Raw genomic sequence first — 25,741 nt, forward strand, 5'->3', positions numbered from 1 at the left:
ATTCTGCACGTGTAGGAATCCATAATGTAAAAGCACTTGGTCTGAAGCTTCCTTCCACTCTTCCCCTACCCTGTTTTTGATTTGTCTTCCTCCTTAACCAAAATACTAGTTATTGTTACAACTCTATTAAAAAACAAAGGAATTTCTACTTTATATTCTCATCTAATGAAACACTTTGTGTCAAGAATCTTCCTTTCCTCTTTTACAGTGTTGCAAAACAAGTTTTTTAAATAGCAGTTTTACTTTCCTTTTTTGCTATCTTACCCAAGAGGAAAATTCAGCTGAAATAACAGAAAGCTTTCAGGGAGTGAATGTATCTAACATTGGTCTGGCATTAAAATTTTCTGGTTGGGCAGCAAAGTTGTTTAATTGGGAATCTCAGTGACAGCTGAACAACCTCAGTGCTTGGGTTAGCAAGCAGAGGAGCTTCACTCTGTCACCTATCAAGAATGATGCTTGTCAGGACTGGTCTTTCCACTTAAAAATCACTCATATTTCTAATGATACCATTGGTATTTTCTGATATTACAGTGAAATAGATACTGAAAGAGATGAAGTTTTCTGTGTAGGTATATTTGTAATTCTTTGTTTTTCATAAACCAAATGCAAATGTAACACTACTCCAGATACTGCTTCATCAGAAGTCCCCAAGATAATCAAAAGTAAGTGTGCATTTCCTCATCTTAGGAATAGTGTCATAGCAAAGATTGAATTCTAGTGACCAGCCTATTTGTAGAGCATGTCATATAGCCTCTGGGTTAGTTAACTCCTTGGCCTCCTAAGACGTACCTCAAGGAGTCAATTGATGTTTTTGCATGTATTACTTACTAATGTTTAGAAAAATTTTTAAGTTCACTTTTTCTTTATTCTGTCTTTTTTACCCATCTTCCCTCATTGTAGCAAATTAGACGACCGGATGAAAGCAAAGGAGTTGCTAGTAGAGTTGGATCCCTCAAAGTAAATATGTTTCTAACATTTTTTGGCAAGATTTCGTCTATAGCCTACACTTCTTCCTTTTTGGAGGGTGGTGGGCGGAAAGGGGCTTTTTCCATTTTTCACCATCCCATTTTGTTTTATTTTAATATTTTTATTGGCTGTTGGGTCATATTTTTTTTGTTTGTTTCAGCTACACATAGAGCAACCAGCTGAAGGCAAGCTGCCAAATAACTAGCTTTGAATGGCACCAGAAACAAGAGAAGGGCTAACTGCCTCATTACAGGTGCCTATAATTTGGGGTTCTAGAGTAAACCGTTCCTCTGATTGATGTCACTGACTATGTGTTAAGTTCCTGTTACATGGAAAACTAATATTTATTTTCAGAATATTATCTCCCGTTTTTAGTTTTTTGGTAAAAAGTAATCAAATGTTATTTTAGTGTCATTACCATTAGTAGTTCACTCCAGAAGAATAATTATTATGAGTTTAAAAACATGTATTATATATATAAACTTAAGAATTAGAAAGGAAAGGAATTTTATATGATGCTATTATAGTGGGCTCACATATAGCTAATAGTATTTAAGCCCTTTTAATCAATCCCCTTTATTTTTTTAAAGTTAAAAAATTGATGTGACAATCAACAGAAACTGATATGTATCTAAATGTTTGCCCAATTGTGTATGTGGCCTACTAATACACCACTTAAAGATTTCTGATCTGATGGTCCCATTTGCTAGTTGTTAAATATCCATTTGGTCAGTATATCTTGGGCACTCAAGACTCTAACATTTAATCACAATGAAAAGGTAAATAAGTTATCACCCTAAGAAACACAGACATAGCCAATTAATCACTTTTAAAGCTGCCACCATAAATGCAGGTTAGAAAATTTGCTGAGTTTTAAAAATATGCAGAGGAATCTTCCCCCAAATTAACCACTTCTGTCTCAATCCCATTTGTCCTTACAGCAATAGTGACTGTTAAATTAATCAAAATAACATATAATTCACTGTACTGGGATGTGCTAAAATTCACTGACTACTTTGAGGCTAATATTAAGTCATTTTAAAATTTTACACACCTCCAGTTTATTTCCACTTAACAATTTATGAAGCACTAATTTCTGTACTCTTTCCTCTCCTTGCCTCTTCTGCCTTCTTAATTTTACTTTTTTGTTGTTGTTTATTTATCTGTGTGTGTGCACACACGAGTGCACATGGATGAGGGTGTGTCTGTATGTTTGTGTCCTTTATTCCAGACAAGCCATCTTCTCTGTTCTCTAGCACTGCTATATACTGGGTAGCATTTTTTTTTAATGTTATTTCACTAAGGATAATCAAAGGGGAAGGAAGTATTGATTATATGCTTATTTCCAAAATGAGGCCAACTAAAATTATTTAGTCAGAAAAATATGAGTTTATGTGTCTTGATGATATATCAGTAGCATTCCTCACTGTCTACCTGTGAGGTATCATATTTTAATTCTTTAAGGGACCATAAATCTATTATTGTTTAGACTATGGATTATAACTCAGATTCAAGTGAAAAGGTGCAGTTCCACAAAGCTTTTTGGAAATACTGATAGTGAAATGAAAATAAAATGGCATCCATAACTGCAGCAGTGTCTGCTGTAAACTGAATTGTGTGTACGAGTGAGCGTGTGTTTAATTATCTGTAAGTTCAGCTTTTGGATGTATAGAACTTCAAGTTATAATTGTCTGTTTATTGTTTCTAAGTGTATATACAGTATGATTATGTGTATACACATATATATGTATAAGAACAAAAGCTACGTTTTAGAGTTCAGTTTACTTTAATATGGATGCAGCCTTAAATCAAAAAGTGTGTTTGGGAAAGAAAGGCAAATTTCCTAATTTTAAAATATCTTTATTCCATATTTCTACCAAATAGAAAAGTTGAAATCCTCTCTAGGGGATTATAAGGATAGCTATAGTATTTATTTTCTCTAAAACTTGGGGGAGAAAAGATTCTGTAATTAAAATAAAATACTGTCTTCCTAGTCATGGTTTATTGAGCATGTATTCTTGCACTATAAAAAGAACTTTGATGTTTTGAAATGTTTGCTAAAGACAGTGAGAAATGTATAATGCTGTGATCTTATTTTTAAAAGGAAAAAGGAAAACTGAAAAGAGAACAAGTTGCTTTTTCAATTCATTTTCTGATGTTTACATGTAGCTCCATCGAAAGCTGGAGGAGCTCAGAGATCACCTAGAAGGCAATGTGAAAGGATACTCTCTCAGAGTAAATGTACGATTTCACTCGGTGATTTTTTTTTTCCTAAACTTCTGCTGGCTGGTAATTCCAAATCTGATTGGTTTGTCCTCTCATCTCCATCTTTTTGACTTTCTGTCTCTTTTCTCCCTATCTTTTTCTTTCTTTTCTAGCTGCAGCTTCATGCTCACATTTATGAAATAAAGATTAAATTGGCAGGGTAGAAGACCTTTAAACCACATTAACATTGCATTTGATTTAATAACATTCTGGCTCCAATGCAAAATAAAAACTTTTTTTTTTTCAAAATCTGTGTTTCTTATACAATTGTGTAATTTTCTGAGGATCTTTTCATGAGACTTCATTTGGAGCTTTTCCATTGACTCTGTCTTCTGCTCCTTGTTGGATATGTCACCAGGATTTTAAAGTATGATCTGGATCCAAGTGATAAAGCCTTGATGGTTCAATTTCCATTGTCAAGGAAAATGATCAATGTCAGAATGTCACTATAGGTAATCTGGAAAGCTGACACTTTTTTTTCTGAGTTAATTGATTTCTCTTAGCTCAGACTCTTTGGGAATAACTATAAGATATCATTTTTTTGTTTAAAAATAAGAAAATTAGGCAGCAAGAATTTTCACTAGGAATACCATTTTGTAACATCTTACAGATACTTGAGATAATGGCTAATATACCTAGGATAACACTTTGAAGAAGAAAATACCTTAGAGCCCCTCAATACTGTACATACATCATATAGGGATATTAACAGTAGTATTTTTTTGACTGATAGTTCACACTCAGAATTCTTGGTCCTTCTCCTGAATGTATCTTTTCAAGATAAATGGAATTAAAATCTCTAGAATGGTATAAATGTGACAGAAGAAAAGCTAAAATATTGCAGTAAATAATTTCTGGCTGTATTTAACCACCTATTCCTGGGGTGTTAAAAAAAAAGTTCCTATGAATTCTAGCCCTGATTTACTTCTCCCAAAATTATTGCCATACACTTAATTCATGTTGCCGTAATAGTTTTGTTATAGAGGATAGAATAAAAAATATTGATATAATAATTCTCTGGTTTGTCAGCTTTATTTTTAATTATATATCACATATAGTTATATATATCTCTTCATTAAATTTCTGATTTCTAAAGTTCAAAGTTTTTATTAATATCAATCGTTAAATTCAGATAGCTAAACAGAGTAGGAAATTTGTGTCTCATTTTTCTACTTCTTTCTTTTGAATCAGTCCTTCTTTTCAAGTGTATTCTTAAGAGTATTTGAAAGATCATCTACAATCACCCAAGGAATCTGTTTCACTATTTTAAAAAGCTTTTTTAAGATTAGTATGAATTTTATGGTTGAATCAGTCTAGATATACCTGGATGATATTCTAGAAACTTCTAAAAAGTTTCTGATAATGTATGTGTTTAGTGCTGTACTCTTCCCTAGCCAGTCTTGAGAAATGATATTATTTTTCTTTCAGTCAAACCAAGACCAGAAAGCTGAGGCTTGCTAAGGTCTATATGATAGGAAGTTAGAGTTAAATTAGGGTTAAATTGAAAGTTCTGTGCTTTGAAAATTGGGTTTTCTCATGCCACTCTTCAATTTCTTTTTTTCAATACCTATACTGCATGGTGGAGTACCTAATAACTAATCTCAATGTCTTCATCTTTTGTTTCATTTCACTGGGTCACACTTTGCTCTGATTACTTTTTTTCTAAAAAGATTGAATATAAAGAATATCATTCTAAGATTCTCATTAGCTAGAAAAATATAAAAAAAACAAAAAAATAAACTATCAAAAGGCAAATAATATCTTCTCTACAGAGTTCAGCTAAGAAAAGATACAAATCAAATGCTTAGCTGAATGTTCACTTTCTCTCCTTTCCTTTAATTCTCATTACCCCAGAATTCCTTAAAATATCCCTTTGTATATTAAAAATTATTGCTTTGAAGCAGAATAAAGTTATTCTCAGTACCATAAGCTATATAAACAGATTTTGTTTCTAAAATGAGATAAATTGGCATGTAGCATCCATTCCATTTTGTGAAAATTTATTCTAGATGTCCACAGACAAGAGCAGGTATGTGGGTATCTTTTAATTCATTGAAACATTGCTAAATATTTCAATAAGATGAAAGGTTCAGAACAAAGTTGCTACTTAAATATTTTATTTAATAGTTGAAGAAGGTGAGACATCATTCACAAGTTTGTGATAAGGATTTAATTAACTCATTAATGCTTCCATTGATATCATCCATATGATGTATTTTTTAGAGAAGATAGAACCCTGCATTTTGATTTATTATGTATAATCAATGATATAAAGTAGAATATTCTGTTAAGTAATTTTTAGACTATTACTAAATTTTATTTATTTCTCATATGAAGACATTTCTTTATTTTACATGGACTCTTCTATAGCAAAAAGTAGGATGATTAGATTCTTGAATTCTAAATTAAGAATGCATTCTCTTTTTCTGCATATTGTACAAAGCGAAAGTATTCTGAACCCTAAATGGGTTTTTAGTAATTTTAATAATAGAAAAAATATCACCTTGTAACTAAATAAAGTTTGCTTAATTTAATGAAGAATAAAACCACATAAAGAAAAAAATTAATTTTCCATGTAATCAAATGCATGGATTTAGTAAGAAGAATATATAAGTCAGACAGAGAAAGATAAATACTGTGTGATATTACTTTTATGTGGAATCTAAAAACTATAACAAACTAGTGAATATAACAAAAAAGAAGCAGACTCACAGATACAGAGAACAAACTAGTGGTTACCAGAGGGGAGAGAGGGAGCAATATAAGAGTAGGGGATTAAGAGATATAAACTATTTGTATAAAATAAACTACAAAGATACATTATAGACACAGGAAATGTAGCCAATATTTTATAATAACTATAAATGGAGTATAACCTTTAAAAATTGTGAATTACTGTATCATACATCTGTAATTTATAGAATATTGTACATCACCTATACATCAATAAATAAATAAATAATTCACAAGATTGAAGAACAGTGCAGACAGTGTTCAGAATTGGAAAACAAGATAATGCAAACGAATCCTTTGTTTAATATACATCAAGGTAAATTTATAATATTGAAGTTAATTCATTAAAGAGCAGTGGGTCCCTGGAGAACTTGAATGTTAAAACATTAACAAAAAAGTAGATAAATGCTCATGAAATAAAGACAAATAGGAAAAAAAGAAAGGAGAGGAATAAAAATACCTCAAAGCCACAAATTTTGTGTTTTCACTCAGCCTATGTAATATGATGGTAAATTTCCATTCAGCTACAAATATATACAGATTAGTTTTGGGTAACCAAATGTGTTAATTTTTTTTTTTCCAAATGTGTTAATTTTTTAAAGGCTTTAACATACACAGGGAAGATGACTTAGGGAGATAGATTATTGATGTATAAGTGAACTAAGAAGAAAGATAATGAAGTAGACGAAATATAGGTACCTGCTATACTAACACACAAAAAAAGGGATGGTATTATTTGAAGTGGAAAAAGTTAAGGGAGGAGTTATCACTTAAAATAAGGCTGTATTTTTATTAAGTTTAAGAAAAATGTTTGAATTAAGTCAGAAAGCAATGTCTTTTGAAGAGTGGTTTTTAAATATTTAATAATTTCTTGAATGCCAAAATAAGACTAGTATGAAATAGGGTAATATAAATAATGAATTAGATGGTTGTGATTTTATAGATCTTTTAATATCAATATTTTCATTCCAGCCTTAGTTTTGAACTAACTCTTTTTACATTGTCAAAGAATTTTCTTTGGATTTTTTGTACTTTTTTATTCATTGAGTTAATGCTGTAATTCAGAGGTCAACAAACTACAGTCCTCAGGCCAAATCCTGTTTCTCTTTTGTGGGTCTTTTGTGAGCCCATGAGCTAGGAATGAGTTTTGCATTTTTTAAGTGATTGGGGGAAGGCAGTGGAATCAAAAGAACATCATTTTGTTACATGTGGAAAATTATATAAAATTGAAATTTCAGTGTCCAGAAATAAAGTTTTATTAAAACATAGCCATACTCTTTTTCATTTGCATTTAGTCTATGGTTGCTTTTGTACTACAATGGCAAAGTTGAGCAGTTGTAGCAAAGACCATATGGCACATAAAGCCTAAAATATTTACTATCTGACTGTTTACAGAAAAAGTTTGCCAATACTTTCTAGAACGGGTTAGTGTGTCAAGATGACATTGACAAAGAAATGGTTATAATAGGGGCTGTAATTATAGGGCTGTATAATAGGGGCTGAAATTATCTTTGTTTTAGAGATTGAGAAAAGGAAAGCTGCACTTTTTGGGGGGGGTTCAGATTATTCTGCATGGAACATGTGCTTAAAAGAGTTGATCCCCTGAAATTTTCTACCTTTACATTTTTAGTCTTCCTTTTTACATTGTTTTTTCTAGCTACTCTTTCTTCATATGCAAAACACACACACATGCCCACAAAGTAAACAGTGTTACTATTAAACCCTTCGAATATAGAACTATCATATGGATAAAGTATAGATTATAAATTCCTCTTCTTTGGAGGACCTCTTACAGAGACTTAGAGTATAAAGATAAATTTCATTCTTGCTCCTTAAACTTTTTAAAAATGTGTTTTTATTTTGCTGTACACGTTGCATTTTTCTGTTTATTACTTCCTTGCATCTTAATAAAGATATTTCCCCTGGAAACCATAATCAGCTTTTGATTTCTACTACATTTCCTATTTGACCTTACCTAAACTCATACCTTCTATAGAAAGTTTCATTTAACTGTCATATCTTAATATAGCACTTAAAAATCTAAAAGGTGTCTACACTGAATCAGTCAACTTTGAGGTGATGAAGAACAGCTGGAACGTTAGATAAATAATCTTTCAGTAGCTTTTAAATGAGTAAACATCAGTTTGTTTGCGTACTTTTTCTTTAAGCAAATGTCAATGTTTCTTTGTTCTAGTGTATAGAACATTGAGCCTCCTAAGTCCTCCTATTTTAACATTTTGGCATTTACTCATACTAATAATATGTGTTTATTTACTGTTTAATTCATAATAGTTATGTAACATCCTGAGTATCTTGGTAGATGATGTCTTATAAATATGACCAGATTACAATAATAATGAAGATGACAGTAAACAACTTTTAGGATTATCTCTTTGGAATATGGGCTAATTTTGCTGCCTTTCATTTTATTAGAATTCATTTAACATGTAAAGTTAGTTAATACAATGTGAAGATTCAGTTCTACTGAAAAATAACAAAATCTGTCTTGTGCTTTGAACATCTAATAACCTATAAAATTGCCTACAGTAGCCTAAGGCATCATTGGGATTGGAAATGACACATCTGTGAGGTGTTTAATGCTTACTGCAGAATTACCCTTCTCAGAATTGACTTTAATACAAAAATGAGGTACTAATAAAAGAACTTGACAAGTAAATTTCCCTAGTAATTGAAAAGGGAGAGAAGTGAGGGGGAAAAATATAAGACTTAAATTTTATTTTGAAAGATAAAAATTTTCCATTTTGTGGGTATAATTATAGAAACAGAACAAACATGCAGAGGAAGACTTTCTTAGAACTAGTATCTTGCTAAAGAAAATCAGATGTATATGTGATTGAAAGAAAGGTTTAATTTCTTAATATGTTTAGAACTAATATTTTAGAAACTGCTTCACAGTGACCCATTAAGTGGCAGTGATACATTTTATCACAAGTTTATGTGATGGTAAGTGTATAAAATCTTCTGAATATATTTCACACAGTTCAGTTTTTGAGGGTAGAAGAAAAGGAGTTTGTATATTCATTCACTGAGTAAACCCTTAAAGAGTGCCTACTACATTTCACTATGCTGGGTGCTGGAAATACACTTAAAAAACAAACCAGATAATAACAGCATTTCTGATTCCTCCACTGTGCCATCTTCTTCTATACCTTCATTTCCCCACCCTAACTTTGTATTTTGGAACTTTATGAGGAATTTATAAGTAGAAAATGCATACTTAACTATTTAGCTCACATGGCATTGTGACAACCTAATGTAAAAGAGGCCACACAGTTGCATGTGGCAGTGTGACAATCTAGAAAGTAAGAACAGGCCAGAAAATTATCAGTTCAAAGTCATGAAGATTAAACATGATTTTAAGTATAAAATAGCTGTTTTTAACAATCAGTGAAACATTCTGATAAAAGATAGGTCTGAAGAAGAGTTTTTTTAATATCTTTTTGGTGTTGCATTTGGCTTATTTATTTATTTATGGACATTCAGTAATACTAAATAGATTCAGTACTGAGAATGAACTAGTAGGAACAGGAAGTCAGAATCAGAATACTGAGCTGGCTTTGGTGCCCTCTTTAAAGAGTAATACGAAGATATACAGTACAGTCATTCTATAAATAATCTCATATATAGTTTGCTAATGTTGAACCAGTGAGACCACCACAGGAAAAAGTGACCACTGTTCTGCTTTTCTGTTAACCTTAAATGAACATCTTCTTAGCAATATTATACCAGATTCTGATGAGGGGAAATCATCTCCGTCATGGATTTTTTTTTCTAAGCCAGGTATTTTTTTATCCCAAGGTTCTCCTCAAATAGTATGAACCTTGAGATTCCAAGCTCAAATGACTGTTTATAAGGCTATTTTATTATCTGGCAAATGTGTTGGTGATGGAGCCTTCTAAACTTCTGAGACCCTTACTGTGCATCATTTCCTCTTTAACAGTGTTTTCTTTTCCCCACTGCAAAACCAGGCTCGGCTTCCCTCGTGCTCATCTACCTATAGTGTATCTGAGGTATACTTTGCACGTGTTTTTTTATATGGTCAACAACATGCTCGCCCTCACCATTCTTCTATTTTATTTTCCTTTTGCCTTAATTTATTTTGCCTTGCACTTTGCATTTGGCTGAAAGGGATGAGGGTACCAAAGGGGAAAAGTTAGCTGTTTTAGGGGAAAAATCCTATATTTTCTGAGTAACTTTTTTTGGGCAGTTACTATATCACATTGAAATGGTTAAAGCCCAAATAGCCAATTTGAGTGTTGCCACTAACTTAATTCCATAAAGATTTCTTTGAACCAAGTAATTTATTATTAAACTCACACTGGCTAACAACAGAGATTCCAGTTTACAGACCCATGTAGGTCTGTCTCTAGTAGCCAAAGATTTACATTAATTTAGCAACAATCTTAACTCATTAATCATGGACACAGGAAAGCATCCACATTGATTACTAAATGAAAAGTTAATATGATTCCCTTATTTTTATATAAAATAGAAGATTCATTCCCTTTTTAAAACTGATTAGGTTACTTAGGAAAATAGTCTCCTTGGTATTTTGTATTTATATAAGGTTTTTATAATCTACAAGAGCTTATCACTCATAAGATTCGTGTCCTTTTAACAAAATATTTCAAGTGAATTTTGAGCTATGTTCTTTGCCTTTTTAGGTGGTGAATTTCTCATTCTTATTATGTTAAGCCATAGCATAAATGGGTTTTCTGGTTTTATAAAGCAGAATCACTAAAATATTATTAGCAGACTAAATATCCTTTAAGTCTCCTTTTCAAAGTAGGAGCACTTTTGAGTAGCTAAGAGAAGAGTGTATGTACTTCAAAATATGACTAGTAAATAACAGGACTTTAATAGCCTGTCAATTTTAAGATCTTAATTTTTTACTTTACAGACATAAGATATTGCTACACATATTTACTTTGTGTGGGCGACTATAACTGTTACGTGCAGACTACTGTTGTCAGCTTAATTATGATCACAGAAATATTACCTCAGAATGTCATGCAAAAAGCAGAAAGATGGCACTATCTAAAATACCAGGTAGTGTGTACAGAATCACAGGCAGAATATCATCTTTTGACTTTACAATTTTATGAAAAGATTTGAAAGGAATAGCATTGCTAAACCCATAGCCTCACAGAGTTGAACTTACTGAGTCAGTAGAATTACAGCCATCTTTAATTTTTTCATTTGTAAGTTGCAGCTGTTAAAGATTCTTTTTCTCTTAAAACTGATTTTGTGGAGAATTGATTTCCTCGTGAAATACGTATTTATAGGGAGAAGCAAAGTAATGAAACACAAGCCGAATTACTTACGATATCAGCAAAGACATTTGAAAGAGAAGATTGATATCATCTCATCACCACATTTTCCTTAGGTCCTTCCTTAATTCCCCAGGATTGTGATTCCCAGTTTTAAAAATATATAACCCATTTCTTTCTGCCACTTCATCCAGGCAATTCTCCATTTCCCATGAGAGTGTTTAAGAAGTCTCCCATTGGCATCATCTTCAGTCACAGTCTACAGCATCCATCAGGGTATTACTTTCTCTGTGACAGCATGTGTACAGGAGGGCTCTCAGGTTGGAATGTGGAACTGGCTTCTGGGGGGGATGGGGTTATGTATGCTGTGGCGTTTACTCTATAGCACTCAACTCTTAAATGAACTCTGGCTTCATCTAGATTTGTTTCTTTAATTGTGACACATGAACTTTATTTACTTGTCATGAAGTGAGTTTTTCCTTTTGTTATTTGTGGTAGGGTTTCTATATTGCACTAAATGCCACATCTCTATGGACTGCATAGGTGATGTTTATGTTTAATTTATGATACTATAAAGACCAATAGCATGAAGAACTCCTTGAGGAATCTAATATTCATGATAGTCCTCTGGACAAAAATAACCTTCCATAATTGTTTTCTTTTTTATTTTAAATTGGTAATTGTTTCACAAAATTTTAGACTATAAGCCTTAATAGTTAGAATTTCAAGGAATGTCCTTATGTTTCAGATTTTCATATGGAAGCCTCTTGATGGAACTGTTCATAAAGTGCATTATTTATTTTATATGATCACTGTGGAAGTAGCCAAACCTTCCATGCCTCAATCTCTTCTTCCCTTCACATTTACATCATCTTCATCTACCTCCACTGCTGAAGAAAAAGGTCTCCAACTCTAATGTAACACATGAGCTTTACCAATTTAATGTCACTGTCTTCTGTGACATTCATGAAACCAAAAACAAAAAACAAAATCTTGTTCAAAAATGAATCTATTCATGAGTTGTGCAAGAACAAGATCATTTCTAACCTCACCTGGCTGATAATGCTCAGCAAATGTTACTCCATGTAGTTGATAGCCCCTTTGTTAAAACTACAATTCTCTTACTATGTGACAAGCTCTATGTTTGGCATCTCATTTATCTTATCTCAATTAATCTTCAGTACAGCTCTGTTTGGAGAAGGTATTATTGTCATCTTCATTTTACAGAAGAGGAAACTAAATCTCAAAGAAATTAGACAATTTACCCAAAGTCACAAAAGCTGCCAAGTGAGTGGCAGAAAATTGTTTTCCTTTTTTTTTTTTCTTAAATACTTTCCACTGTTCAGAAGTTATTAAAAATCATCAGCACTTTGAATGGCATTCAGTAGTCTTGTATTTTCATAGCATGTATTTACCTGATTCAGGTTGATTATGTGGTTTAAGGCTTTCTCTTATGAGAGGATCCAGGTATATCTATAAGTTAAAAAGCTTTAATTCAAGTAAATATTAGAAAGATCTTGTGTAATTTATTATTTTTTCTCATATTTAGTCATTTAATAAATATTTATCGGGCACCTACTGTGCCTTATTTAAATATAATTATAATCTAGCTATTTCTTGATCTTTGAAATTGGCTTCATATTTAGAATGCATAAAATTTTATGAACGCAATGAAATCAGTGTCTTAGGTTGAGCACTATTGTTCATCCCTTCAAACCAAGTTAAAAAAAAAAAGGGGGGGATGGAGAACTCGACTCCCAGATTTCTAACTAGTCTTCAACTTTGTTCCAGCAGTCTTCATTTTTTAAAATCCTTTGAAAACATTGCTTCAGAATTCCCTTAGTTTAAACCAAAGCCAGAATTAGTACTATCTCCTAGTAGAAATAGTGTTCTTTCTGACTTATTTGAAAAGCTAGAATGTACGTGCGATACAAATCTTTCATGATTTGTAACCAAGTCTAAACTAAAAAATAAATAAATAAACATCGAACCTTTAAAACCTTGTCTTTAATATCTTAGATTTCCCAGTAGCAAGATTGATTTAGATAATTTGAGATTTTGAAGTTAAATTGATTTTTCCTATTGATTGAACAGAGTCTGAAACTTATATATTTACTGAATGCTTAAGAAATTTTAGCTACCTAAAAAAATGGTGGCACTTTTAAGTTGTAACATGCGGAACAGCTACACTTTGAACTCTTAAATCCACTCTTACTACATCAGTTCTGATCTAAACAAATTTTGATTGACAGTTTAGAGCTTCTGCAAATGCAAGTTTCAGTTGAGTTGTAGATTAGATTCAAGGAAGGAAAAGGAGGAAGAAAAGAAGGAAAGAAGAGAGGGAAGAAAACAGAACTTTAAACACAATAGCATTTCCTGTTTCAAAAGGAAAAATGGGACCATTTTTTTAAATATCAGTAGAACCACAAACTGTTTAAATTTGGAAGAAACTAATACAGTAAAGATTCATAAGGCGATTATTCTACACTGTGAGAAGATTTTCTACTTTATAAAATCCTCACAGAAAATCTTTTAATAATTGATTTCTTATTTATTTCAATATAGTTGTTCATGATGTTCCACTCTTTCCTTTCACACTTATGTGAATTATTTTCATGCGGTTTGTATGTAATAGTTGGGAATTTGGAAATAGTGTGAAGAGATCTGTTAGAAATGTATCTTTTGAAAACTCTGCAACTGATGCTACCAAAGTCTCTTAACTCCTACCTCTCTGGAATCTTTATAAACGAATTGGAGTATTTGAATTGTTTCGGTCAAAATAAGAAAATGAAATATACATTTCTCTCTGGCATCCAAATAAGTGGCCAGCCATAAAGACAATGGGAAAGCACATGACTTCTCTTTGACAAGGATATTTGATAAATCTAAGCAAAACATTCTCGAAAAAAGAATTTAAAAGAATTGGTTGATCATTTTTGACAAAAGACAGTGGATATTTCCATCACAAAACAATTGTAGTTGACACTAATGAATTTCTGCTTATCCTCGCGGCCTCGTACTCTGGTCATTTGAAATACAAAAGAGGGTCATCAATGGAAGTTAGACGTGAGAATTCTAAACTTTAAGATGAGGAAATATTAATGCATTAATGCCCAGATAAAAAGTTTAAGAAGTTTTTGAGGTAAGTGTCTTAAAACTAAGATTTAAACTATATATAATCTTTGAGAGAAGATACAGATATAGCTGGAGAGAGAGAGAGAGAGATAAGCAGGCAGGTAGAATCTCTTTTCCTTATGTGGAAATCCAGCTTTATGCAAATACAGATTATCTTATTGTCATGATGTTGTCATTTTTCCTATGATATAGAGAATTTACAAATAAAATTAATGAATTAGAGATGGATACTTGGAGCCCAAATATATATTGACTCTATAGTATGCATTAAAGTGACATGGCTCACTTGCATTCATACTTATATTTCTAGCTGCTATTTGAATGTCTTTTTATGCTTTCAAACTTAGTATATCCAACTCTGCTGTCTCAATCCCTTCTATCATGTTCTTAAAGCTTCCCAGCATAAAAATCTTCTAGTTATTTTTTATTCATCCTTACTTTTCATCTTTGACAGTGTGTCATTAAATTTTGTCATTTTTGTTATTTCTTCCTTTGAATTATTCTTACTTCTAATACCTACAGTGAACTTTGTAGCCAGATCCACTTTCGGATTCTGGCTTTACTGAGTATTGAACTTGGTGTGTCACATAGGAGGCACTCAAAAAATATTTGGGAATGGTGAGTGACTTTAAACAAATCAATCAACTTTTCTGAAGTTTATGAATTTTCCACCTCTGGGTGTCAGGAAGAATTGATAGATAATTTATGTAAAATCTAGTACAGTATCTGGGACATAGTAAGCATAAATATAAATATCTATTTCATCTCTAACTTAGATGTTCTAAGCCCTAATCACCTTAGACTTGGAATACAGCAGTAGCTAAATTATTGGATTCCCTTTGTTTCCCTTCTTTCCTGTAATGTCAGACTAATCTCTAACTTTCCCATCTTTTCTTCACCTATATTATAATTGTCCCTCAAAACTGTGTTCATATATCCCAGCTCCAGGGAACCTTCTCTGATCATCTCCCTCATCCCCCACCCCCATCTGAGTTAGGAGCATCTCTTACATATCCCCATAGCAGTTTGTACTAAGTTCTGTTACAGTAGTTATCATGGTGTATAGTAATTGTATGTTTTGTGTGTCTCTCTCTATTTTATTGTGAACTCCTGGAAACCAGAGGCTGCTTCCTTTTTAACTTATAATTCAACAGGCTAGATTAGTTTCGGGCAAACTGTAGATAGTAAGTATAGGTTGAATGAGTGACATTTAATTATACCCTAATTGCTATATCTTTAATAGTGTTCACTTTGTTACTAGATTATGAAACCTGGTTGAGTAAAGACATTGACTTCTTTATGTGATCTAGCACACAATTCACATTTAATAAACACATATTGACCAAATAGTGAGTTAGAACCCAGGCTCAAATATCTCATTATATATGTATCAAATTTCCCTAAAATTTGTATGCATTTTTCTAATCACCTGAAATATATATTAATCTAGGTCTGGTACAACATCTTAATTCTATACTGCCTATGTCTACGGTCTACTCTGATGATCCATTTTTAAATAAATAACAGGGATAACTGGGTCACTTTTTCTTCAGAGTGGGCTCAATCAGTTATCCCAATCTCTACAACTTTAATTTCTTATTGACCTTGGATGTAATAGGAAAGAGGTGTCTCAAACTGTAGAATTGACTTTCTTGCTCTATTGTTGAAATTTGAAGTTTACGTTGAACAATGCAGCTTTGTTCTCTGTGACCCCAATCAGTCTCCTTGACATCTTGTTTGAAAAACACTGGGAACTAAAAGTGAAAAATCATGCTCTCATAAATCCAGATGGGAATTCACATGGAAATGAGAATTGGTACACAAGCAAAAAAAAAAAAAAAAAAAAAATGGAAAGCTGAGGTTTATTGTTAAATCAGTAACAGTGTTTCTTGCTTAGCTTTCAACAAAATTGTAGTCAGAATGTAGTGTTATTGATTGATAAATAAGTTGTTTAGAGGCCTCATCTTCATCTATTACCAAGATACAAAGGGAGTATTGACAGGCAACTTAAATCAAAAGAAGGATCAACATACAAATTTCCAGTAGCTTTTTTTATTGCTCTGTATCCAATAGTGAGGGAAATTGACATCAAAGTGATTATTGTTTTACTCCACCGTCTTTTTCTTCTTATGCCCTTCTGTACCACAGACCAGCACTGTGTCTCCATTTGTCTCTTCTGTATGGGAAATAATACCAGTGCATACTTGCACAGCTTTCTGTAAATTACAGAGGGTTGATGACTATTAAGCAGTTCATGGTCATGCTCTGCTGTGGTTCATACCCATAGATTTACAGACAGGTTTGGTTTACAACCAATCCTGCTCTAATTTGTAAAGATTCAGGTAATACTTTTTTTCTTGACCATTAGCGGTGTAAATTTTTTTTTACTTGTTCATAAAAATATCCATTTGCGTACAATAGAATATATAACCTGTACTTCAGCATATAGAATGACCTGTTTTCTCTAGTCACCTTTCCTGCACCCTGCACCCTGCACCCTCCTCACCCCTTGGAAAGCACTTCTCAACCAGAGTTCCTCATTTAAACCACAGAACAAGAAGTGATTTGTGTGGCTGTTTTCTCAAGCTCCTATGAAGATAGTGCCAGTCTAGATTCATAAAAGAAAAGTTAATTCATTATATATAATGGATGTATAGGGCATCAGGGCTTAACTCTTTCCCAGAACTGAGAAAGATGTAGTAATTCTTTCTTTGCTTTTTAAGTAGCTCAGTGATTCTTGAAGCCATTTGTTATTTAAAGTCCTACTTAAAATTTCTTCTTTGGGAGTTCTCCCTATAACCTTATTCTTTGGATACTAGAATCTCTAAATAGCCCCATGCTTACAACATGAATCCAAGAGTTGAGAGTACGAGGCATGTTTTTATTTGAGTTTTTTAAAATAAACTTTTGATTTTTCTGAAAGGATCAAGTTTGACAAGCTTCTCACCATATTCTGAAGATGTTCATGCTTTGTCATTTATTAATATTTTATTGGTTTTCTCACAGTATTGAAATAAACTTACTGAAGATCAACTTGGCATTGTGCTTAAAAGTTTGCGATTGGGCTAGATTTGAATCCAGCCTTAGATTTAAAACAAGCCCTGCCTCTTACTATCTTTGCAATCTTAAGCACTTGATTGTTAACATGTCTGCACTTCATATTTCTATAAAATGGGAGTGATGCCACTTTTTTGGATACCTTATGGATTAAATTGCTTAATATTGCTTAGTGAAGAGCCTGATATGAATACTCAATATTTATTATTATTACTATTATTATTATTATTATTATTATTACCATCATCATCATCAAAACTGATTGTCATAATGAAGGCCCAAAGGTTAAGTTATTTTTAGTTTAAACTAACTCTGTCAGACATATACTACTTTAGTGACATAGTAAAATGTGTTTTTCATATGGTCATTAGCCACAACCTGACTGAAAAATCAATTATTTTAGTTCCATTATCAACTCAACCCAAGTTAACATCAATCCCTGTGCCACTCCTGCCCTGCTTCTTTTTCCTAATCATTGTCTAGTGTATTAAATGTGATATATATAACATCTATCTATGAGATATCTTTCTTTTCATTGAACCAATTGATTGTCTTCTCCTGTTTTTATCTCATCTTTTTCCCCAAAATCACTTTCCTATTTAGTGGCTGGATAACTTATGCACATACACCCAGCCTCACTGAAGATTATGGCTAGAAAGAATAGTGCTTTTTTATTATAATTATTATTTTAGGGTAGGAAAAACTTTCCCTTGACCCTCCTAAGGTCCCTGATTGGATCTGAAAATTAAACTGACAAAAACAGATTCACAGAAAAGAAGCATAGAACCTTATTTAATATAAGTTTTACATGACATAAGAGTCTTCATAAGGAAATTCAGAGTCAAGAAATAGTTAAACCTGAGTGCCATTATGCTAGGTTTGATGAGGAGTGGACAGTCATGGAAAAATATGGGGCAAATTTAGTAAGGTATGTTTATCTTAGTCTTGTTGTCCTTCTATCTCGGAGAAAAGGATGCTCCTTTCCTCAGGGTATAGGAAGGGCACCTCTCATTTGAGGGTCTTCTGACATTTTTCAAGGGAGAAGGGTGGAGGAAGGACAGAGAGACTTTCTTCTTTCTGCCATTTTCTCATATTTCTTTAGTTTAATTCAGTTTGCCAAGATGCCATATTTTGGGGTAGCATATCCTAAAGCCATTCATTATATTGCACTTGAGTTCCATTATATGTCATACTCTGCAGGGACTCACCAATTTATAAGTGGGCCACAGCACTTTCCAATTGAAACAACGTCATAAATGGTTACCAGATTTCTAGGCTAGTGTTCAAAATTTTATATAACCCTTAATAACCTGAAGTGGTGCTAAGATATGACTGAACTGAAGGTTAGACATATGTGGATTAATGTAGAATCTGTGTAGTATTTATAACATTAATTCTTGGGAAAATGCATTTTAACCTCTAACAGAATCCAACTTACTCCAAGACATTTTTACCCTGGCAAATTCTGATTGGCAACAGGACCTTACATTCTGTTTTCTCCCTCTAACAGCTCAAATAGGACAACTTTAGAATACTTACTGTAGTGGAAAATAAAGGGAGAGGAAAACTCTGGCAATTTGGGGCAAGGACTTTTCCTCAGCATCATCAATCAGTGTTAGGTCAATGAATTTATAAATCAGATGTTTATATCAAGGGTTTATGCCTATATAGTTAAGTTTCAGTATATTTTCTATAGTATATTATTATTTCTAATACCTCTTTCTAGTGAATGCTGATTTTTCTGATGTATAAAATGCCTTCTGTGTCTTTAGTATCTTGTAAACAAGGTACAGGTCTTTGAACTAGCTGAACAAAGTGAAGCAAATATATGACTGAATTAAAAGAGCTGATTTCTACTGCCTGGTCTATTCGTGAGAAAGTTAATTTACAATGAATGTATCAAACAGGATTTTTAATCCTGTTAAAATATTAATGGTACAATTTTAAAGGAATTGGATCTTGATTATCTTGTGTGCATTTTGCTTTCTACATGAAAGTTCAGTTAGAGTGCCAAATGCAGATAAAAAACATACTATGAGCTTGAAAGTCTTTAATGGATTTTGATGCCCTGAATTAATGTAAAAATTAAAATTGATATGGTAGTTATTTTTACTTAATTGTTTATACTTTCAGTGCTGCTAACACTATCAGTAAGTCATGATTAGTCATCAAGTGTCTCTTGAAATCTACACTGTGGAGTAGATATTACCATATTAGGTATAAAGAGAATATAGCAAAAATTAAATATGGAGCCCTACTTAAGGATTTTACAAATTGGAATGTTGTCTATTTTTTTAAATCATATTCTATGTATTTAGGCCGTGGTGTTTGAAAATATTACTAGAGGAAATGCCTTTGACTCTGAAAATTAAAGCTATTCAGTGTAGGATCAAAAATATCTCTAGGAAAATCACCATTTTGGGGTCCTGTGTTCACAAAATAGTCATCGGGTAGTTGTTTTAGAATTTACCAAATTATTGGTAAGTCTCAGAAAATAGCTTGCATAGGGAAGATTTTCCTGGAATAGATTTGAGTTCTTGGGGCCTTATAACTTTAAAAATGCCATAATATTTCTTTAGGCCACATTTTTTCTACACAGAAATGTCAGTTATTCTAAGTTGGTGGTAAGACCTATTTAATTTATTTGCCAAGTACACACCTCTTTGGAAAGGAGAGATGAAGACAAAGCATGGTAGTACTTTTTATTTACATTACTTATGGGGGAGAATGCTAATTTCACCCCTTAAATGCTCTCCTCTGCTCTGCTAAGTTATCTAATACCCTGGAGTGGTATAGGAAACCCTGGGAGACGGATGACTTCAGTAAATAGTATAGGTCAGGATAAATAGCATATGCAAAGGGTATTAGATTCCCTTTATGAAAAGGAATTTGTATATTTTTAAGTCCACTTAATTGAGTTTAAGGGTATGGTTTGAATCCTATGGAATCTATTTTGATCATACTGATAGGCTTTCCCATGTATTTTAGGTGCTTACCTATGTTATCTAATAACACAATTACAATTCACAATTGCAGCTCTGTTTTACAGTTGCAGCTCTCATTCTCCAAAGTAGATCTATAATAATTAGAGTCTTGATAATCCTATGTGTACAATGTCTATTATTTAAGAGTGTTTTAGACAGTATTATTTTGTATTTTGTCAGCATCTCTCTAAGAATTTTCATTTTATTCTCATTTTTAACAAGAATTACATAATTTAGCATTATAAAGAACTGTTGAGGATTTTTCCACAGGGCACTCTATCATCAATAGGCTAAGCCAGAAATTAAAATCATTAATGTATGGTAATGTTCTTTCCATTAACTTTGACAAGTTCAACTTGTGTAATTACATGTGTATAACATCAGAGTATTTCATAGGTATGCCCTTTTTATCATATTGACTACTTCTCTAAGGCTTAAATATTTCAGGAACCCAGACTTCTGTTTAGTTTTTCAGCAACGTGTTTCTTATCCAGGAATAAGTATCAATGCATTGGATGATAATTTGAAATCCCATACAGCTTTTGAAATATATGTGCTTGCATCATTTATGAATCTACCTTTTAAAGTGCTTTTGACTTAATTTCCATGTGACTTTTGTTACTACAGAAAGCAAAGAATTATGAAACATGGTAATGTTATTATATAAAATAATATTATTTTTAATATAACAGAGCTGGGTGTGTATTGTGAATAGGAAAACTAATATTGCATATATCCCTTGGAACTGAGAGGAGAAAAGAAGTAGGTATGTTGGTATTCAGATGTTTTGCATTATTTCAAAAAAAAGAAAAAAGAAAGGGGAGGTAAAGGGAAGAGAAGAAAGGGAGAGATGGAGAAAGGAAGCAAGCCCTGGTTTTTCATTCCCTTTTCCACTTCAGTATTTTAAAATTGGTCACTTATTCTGACTTTCCCATATTAAATAGTTGCAGAGCATAAGCAACAACTTATAGAACTAGGGTTAATTTAGAAAGACCTTAAAGATGTTTTTGGATTCATGTTCCATGAAGCGCTGAATGGAATTCAGATTCATGTGGACTTCCATAACCATCGTTTTCAATTATATTAGCAATTTTCCTTGTTCTGTTTCTCTAAGTCTGCCTTAGGATAAGAAAAGAAGGGTCTATTTTTGAAATTTTGTCCATGCCATTCTGCACTCAGTATTTTCTAGAGTCATAAAAATCAGGCTTGCTGCCTTTTTTTTTCTCTCTTTGGCCACTTGCTGCTATCCCAGCACACAGCAATTAGATCTAATTCTGTTTGGGCTGCCATGCCTAACTGTTCTTGTTGAGAAGCATGGCATGAACTAATGCATGGCTCTTTGAGAACGCTGCTATGTATATCTGCACTGACAGATAAATTCTTATAGCGATCTAGCCCTTTGAATTTAGTATTAAAGCTGCAGCAATTAATGATGAGCTTCTGTACAGTTTTTGACAGAGAAGGGAATTCCGCAGGAATCAGTGTGGGAACTGAAAGGAAAAAATGGTCTTTTGCAGTCAGATGCTGCTAAATTAGTCACTGGTACTTCTCAGTTGTGGAGGTAGGCATCCCTTCAAAGAATGCACATGAGTGGGAGAGAAAAAAGGATGCCATTGAGACCTGAAAGAGGTTGTAAGAAAAAATGTTGAGTCAATTTTTAATCTCAAATACATGGCACAGAGTCTGAAGTAGTTTGGGTCAAATTGAGACTGGTTTTCATTGTCTTGCCATCAGATTTCACAGCCTAATCATCCAGCGTTTAATATATCAAACATGACTTAACTCCTTCATATCCATGACAGTTTCAGACTTTTTTAAAACAATCATATAATTGCCTTTAATATTTTAAATGTTTATTAAGAGCATTGGTTTAATGATAAGTGATTAGCACCCTTCATTAGTTTCATTAAGCATTCATCTTTTTTCATGTATGCATTTTTTTGTTTACTAGAAAATAAATACATGCTATTTTTTGAAGTGAAAGAAAACCTTTTTTTTTTCCTTTCACATTACAGTTTCATCTTGAAAAGTTGGAAAGGAAGTGAATGGTCCTGAATTGGGCATTTAATCTTTATATTCCTAAATCATTTTTCTGGGCATGAATTATTAAGTTTTGCTTAATTTATATCAGTCTGTTCCCAAATAAATGTAAGGACAGTAATTGAACCACCACAACTGTCAGTTACTCCAACCTTGATGTGAAGGTTAATGAAGTCTGAACAAATAAAAAATAACATATGACCAGAAGCACAGAATCTAAATGGCCTCCTTTAGCTCATTTCCCTTCATACATAGCAAGTTTTATCTGTAATCTTAATTCATCTTTTTAAAGCCATGTAGCATAGTTCAGGAGTTCAAAGGACAAGCCAAAAGAATCTTGGGTTGTTTGTTAAACCTCAGCTGCTACCATGTAGCAGGAGTCTCTGTAGCCATTCTCACTGTTACGGGTCAGTGATAGCATTTCTAAAGTGTTCTTGGACACATAGGTACCACTCTTTTCATCCACCTATATCACTATCCTTTCACTTGTAATCATCTATCTTTCAGACATAACTGAGATCTCTCTGTTTTGAGGCTTTGGTCAGAAATGTTCCCCAGCTAGAGTTATCTACTAGGGCTTTGGTTTACTGAGTCATTTATCCTGGTAGATTTGGTTATAGTATGTCATTGCTTTAAGTTATGTTTGAAATCATTGCGGCTTCCTTTTGAACATTCTATCCATAAAGGGAAGTTTTGCCACTGCCCTTAAGATTAGTCATGATATGATTCAAAATACCTGTCTTTTTTCCTACACATACAGCTTTTTAAATTTTATAAACTATGCTTTTTGATGTTAGAAGACGATTTCAGATCAGGGATGATATTGGTGTTTTTAAGGTCTGCCATGTGTTCTGAAGGTTGAAGTAAGAAATGTGAAGAGAATAATCTCTAAGAATCCTCGTTCTGTTATTTTTTTTTATCTCATTTACATTCACCCATCTTCTTACTGCAGTTCCCTACACTTTACTCTTTTCTATGCTTCTTTCCCCTTTCCTTGTATGTGTGTGTGTTTTGTAAAAGAAACTACTTGCCTTTTTTATCTATTTCTTGTTTCCTTTCCCTTTTCAATGAGAATCCATCTCAGACACTGAGAAAGAGTATGAATCTTAGTAAGTGTTGTTAAAATGTGTGTGTGTGTGTGTGTGTGTGTGTATGTATATGTGTATATGTATGTGCGTGTGTGTGTATAAAATTTTGCTCTAAAAGAACAAAATGGAATGAGTGCAGCTGCTTTGGTGTTTAACTGTGGTGACCCAGCCATATACTGTGCCTAAATTCTAGGCCAAATTGTTCATAGGAATACAAGAGAGTTAATCTGAATGAAGCTAGCATAAATTAATTAGATATAACATCTCTGTTTGTAAAACTTCTAAGTCATATCGTCACCCTGTGAAAAGACTAAAGAATATATATGCCTTTTTCAGCTTAGTTGAGTCAAAACATAATGCTAATGAGTCTAGAGTTCCGGATTATAAAACCAGTTAGCTTCATAGCTATTCTCTGATTATAGACTGTAAACTAATCTTAAATATTGAAGATATGTATGCAGAGGAAGGACTGAGGAAGGATGTGTTGATGATTCAAAACCAATCAGCAATTGACAGAGACTGACTTGAACAAATACTATAATGGTCAATCCTTATTATGCTAAAAGGTTTGAAATTTAGAATTTTTTAAAAAATCAAATGTCTGTCATTTTCAATGACAGTTTCAATTTTTCTTTCATTTTCAATAACTTGTTTTTCACATGTTCAATGAAGAATACAGATAAGGAAAGAGGGAAGAAAATCACCCTTGAACTCTCCCATGTTAATTGCTGTTAACATTTAACAGAAAGAAACAAGGATGGTGAATTGAAGAAAAGAGAGGAGAAAGTAGGGAGTTCTATAGAGAATGTGGTATAATTAAAGAATAAAGAGGCACATATAGAAGGAAGAATTATTATTGAAGAATTCCCTATGTGGAAAAAATTTTAAGAACAGCTAGTGTTTAAGAGATATAGGAGTTGGAAAGCTCTGGCGGATGAGTTTCTGTGGGGTTTGACTTAATTTTATTCCTCATGTAACAACTGAGCAACTCAAGGCACAACAAAGCTTCCTGAAGCAACTCTGAGAAGGGTGAGGGATTAAGCTGGTTAATGGTGAAACTGCCAAGGACAGTGGTTACAATTTAATAGCATTCTCAGTCCAATATATACTTCGTGAAGAAAAAGATGAGAAATATAAGGGTTAAAGACATTGGCATTCTATTTGTTCTTAGAATAAAAAGGGCAAAATAGTATCCAGATGATCCCAAATTCTAAATATAAGAAATCTGAGCTAAAGGGTTTATGAGTATTGCCATCCTCATATCAGCATACTTTGGTGAATCAGTTACCTTTTTTCTTTTTTTTCACAGTTCTCATTTTTTAATGAAATATTTCAAATAGATAGTGAACAATAAATAATCTGACAAACACCCATACACCGACAACCTAGATTTAATAAATATTAAGGGTATTCTCTTTCCCTTAAAAATTTTTCATGATTCAGTCTTGACAAGATCAGGTTTATATTCAAACTGAGTTTTTACTGGACTTGGATGAAAAAGAAAACTACAAAAATTTTTGTGTATGAGGCCTTGGAAATTATACTTTAAATCAAATTTTAAAAAGAAATAATATGAATTTCATATAAATTTATTCCATTTTTTCAATATGGTAAACTACTATTTTAAAATTACAGTCAACACAAAAACTACAATTCATTTAAAAATGACTACAGTAGGTATTGCATATAAGCTTAGAAACCAAAGTTGTATGCTACAGGACAAACTCTCCAAAAAAAACTGGAATTCAGTTAACAGACATAAATTCTATTAATAGGTGCTCCCAGGTCGTAAAGTTCTCAGGTAAAATTGTGAAGGACTTTGAACTAAATAAAAAAGATTATTGGCTGTCTTGTCTAGGGCATCCTGAATCATCTCTTCTGTTCATCATCTGAGCTGTTGTACAACATTAAATTGTAGTATTTGAATAGCAATGTAAATGAAACTAATCTGTAGAAAGGCATATTGTGTCCAGTTGAAAATGCAATTGATTTTTGCCCAATTGATCTAAAAATTCTTTTCATTACTGATGGTCCGTGTATGTGTGTTTTTTTAATTCTCCTTTGAACCAGTTAGAACATCTTTTTGGTCCTCTCATTAACACTTTAGTTAAAATGTTTGACATGTTCATTTTATATTTATATGACAATCAAATATAAAATCATTTGTATGATTTTTACCCTT

At 32.6% G+C, this 25,741-nt stretch overlaps 1 protein-coding gene across 9 annotated transcripts in view; it reads left to right on the forward strand.

The window, feature by feature from the left end:
* The window catches only part of GPHN (gephyrin), a 430,038-nt gene that overhangs the window by 261,059 nt on the left and 143,238 nt on the right, over positions 1-25,741 (forward strand). For 3 of the 9 annotated variants that reach the window (XM_010976627.3, XM_064486046.1, XM_010976631.3), the window contains 2 exons: positions 901-957; positions 3,136-3,207. The exons of 3 other annotated variants lie outside the window; for them this stretch is intronic. In XM_010976627.3, coding sequence (XP_010974929.1) covers positions 901-957; positions 3,136-3,207 — 129 coding nt within the window. Of the gene's footprint in view, positions 1-900; positions 958-3,135; positions 3,208-9,953; positions 9,996-25,741 lie in introns of all 9 variants that reach the window. 3 more of the 9 variants (XM_064486047.1, XM_064486049.1, XM_064486051.1) reach the window with 2 other exon arrangements.

Source organism: Camelus dromedarius, chromosome 5 (genome assembly GCF_036321535.1).
Source record: "Camelus dromedarius isolate mCamDro1 chromosome 5, mCamDro1.pat, whole genome shotgun sequence".
Lineage (NCBI taxonomy): Eukaryota > Metazoa > Chordata > Mammalia > Artiodactyla > Camelidae > Camelus > Camelus dromedarius.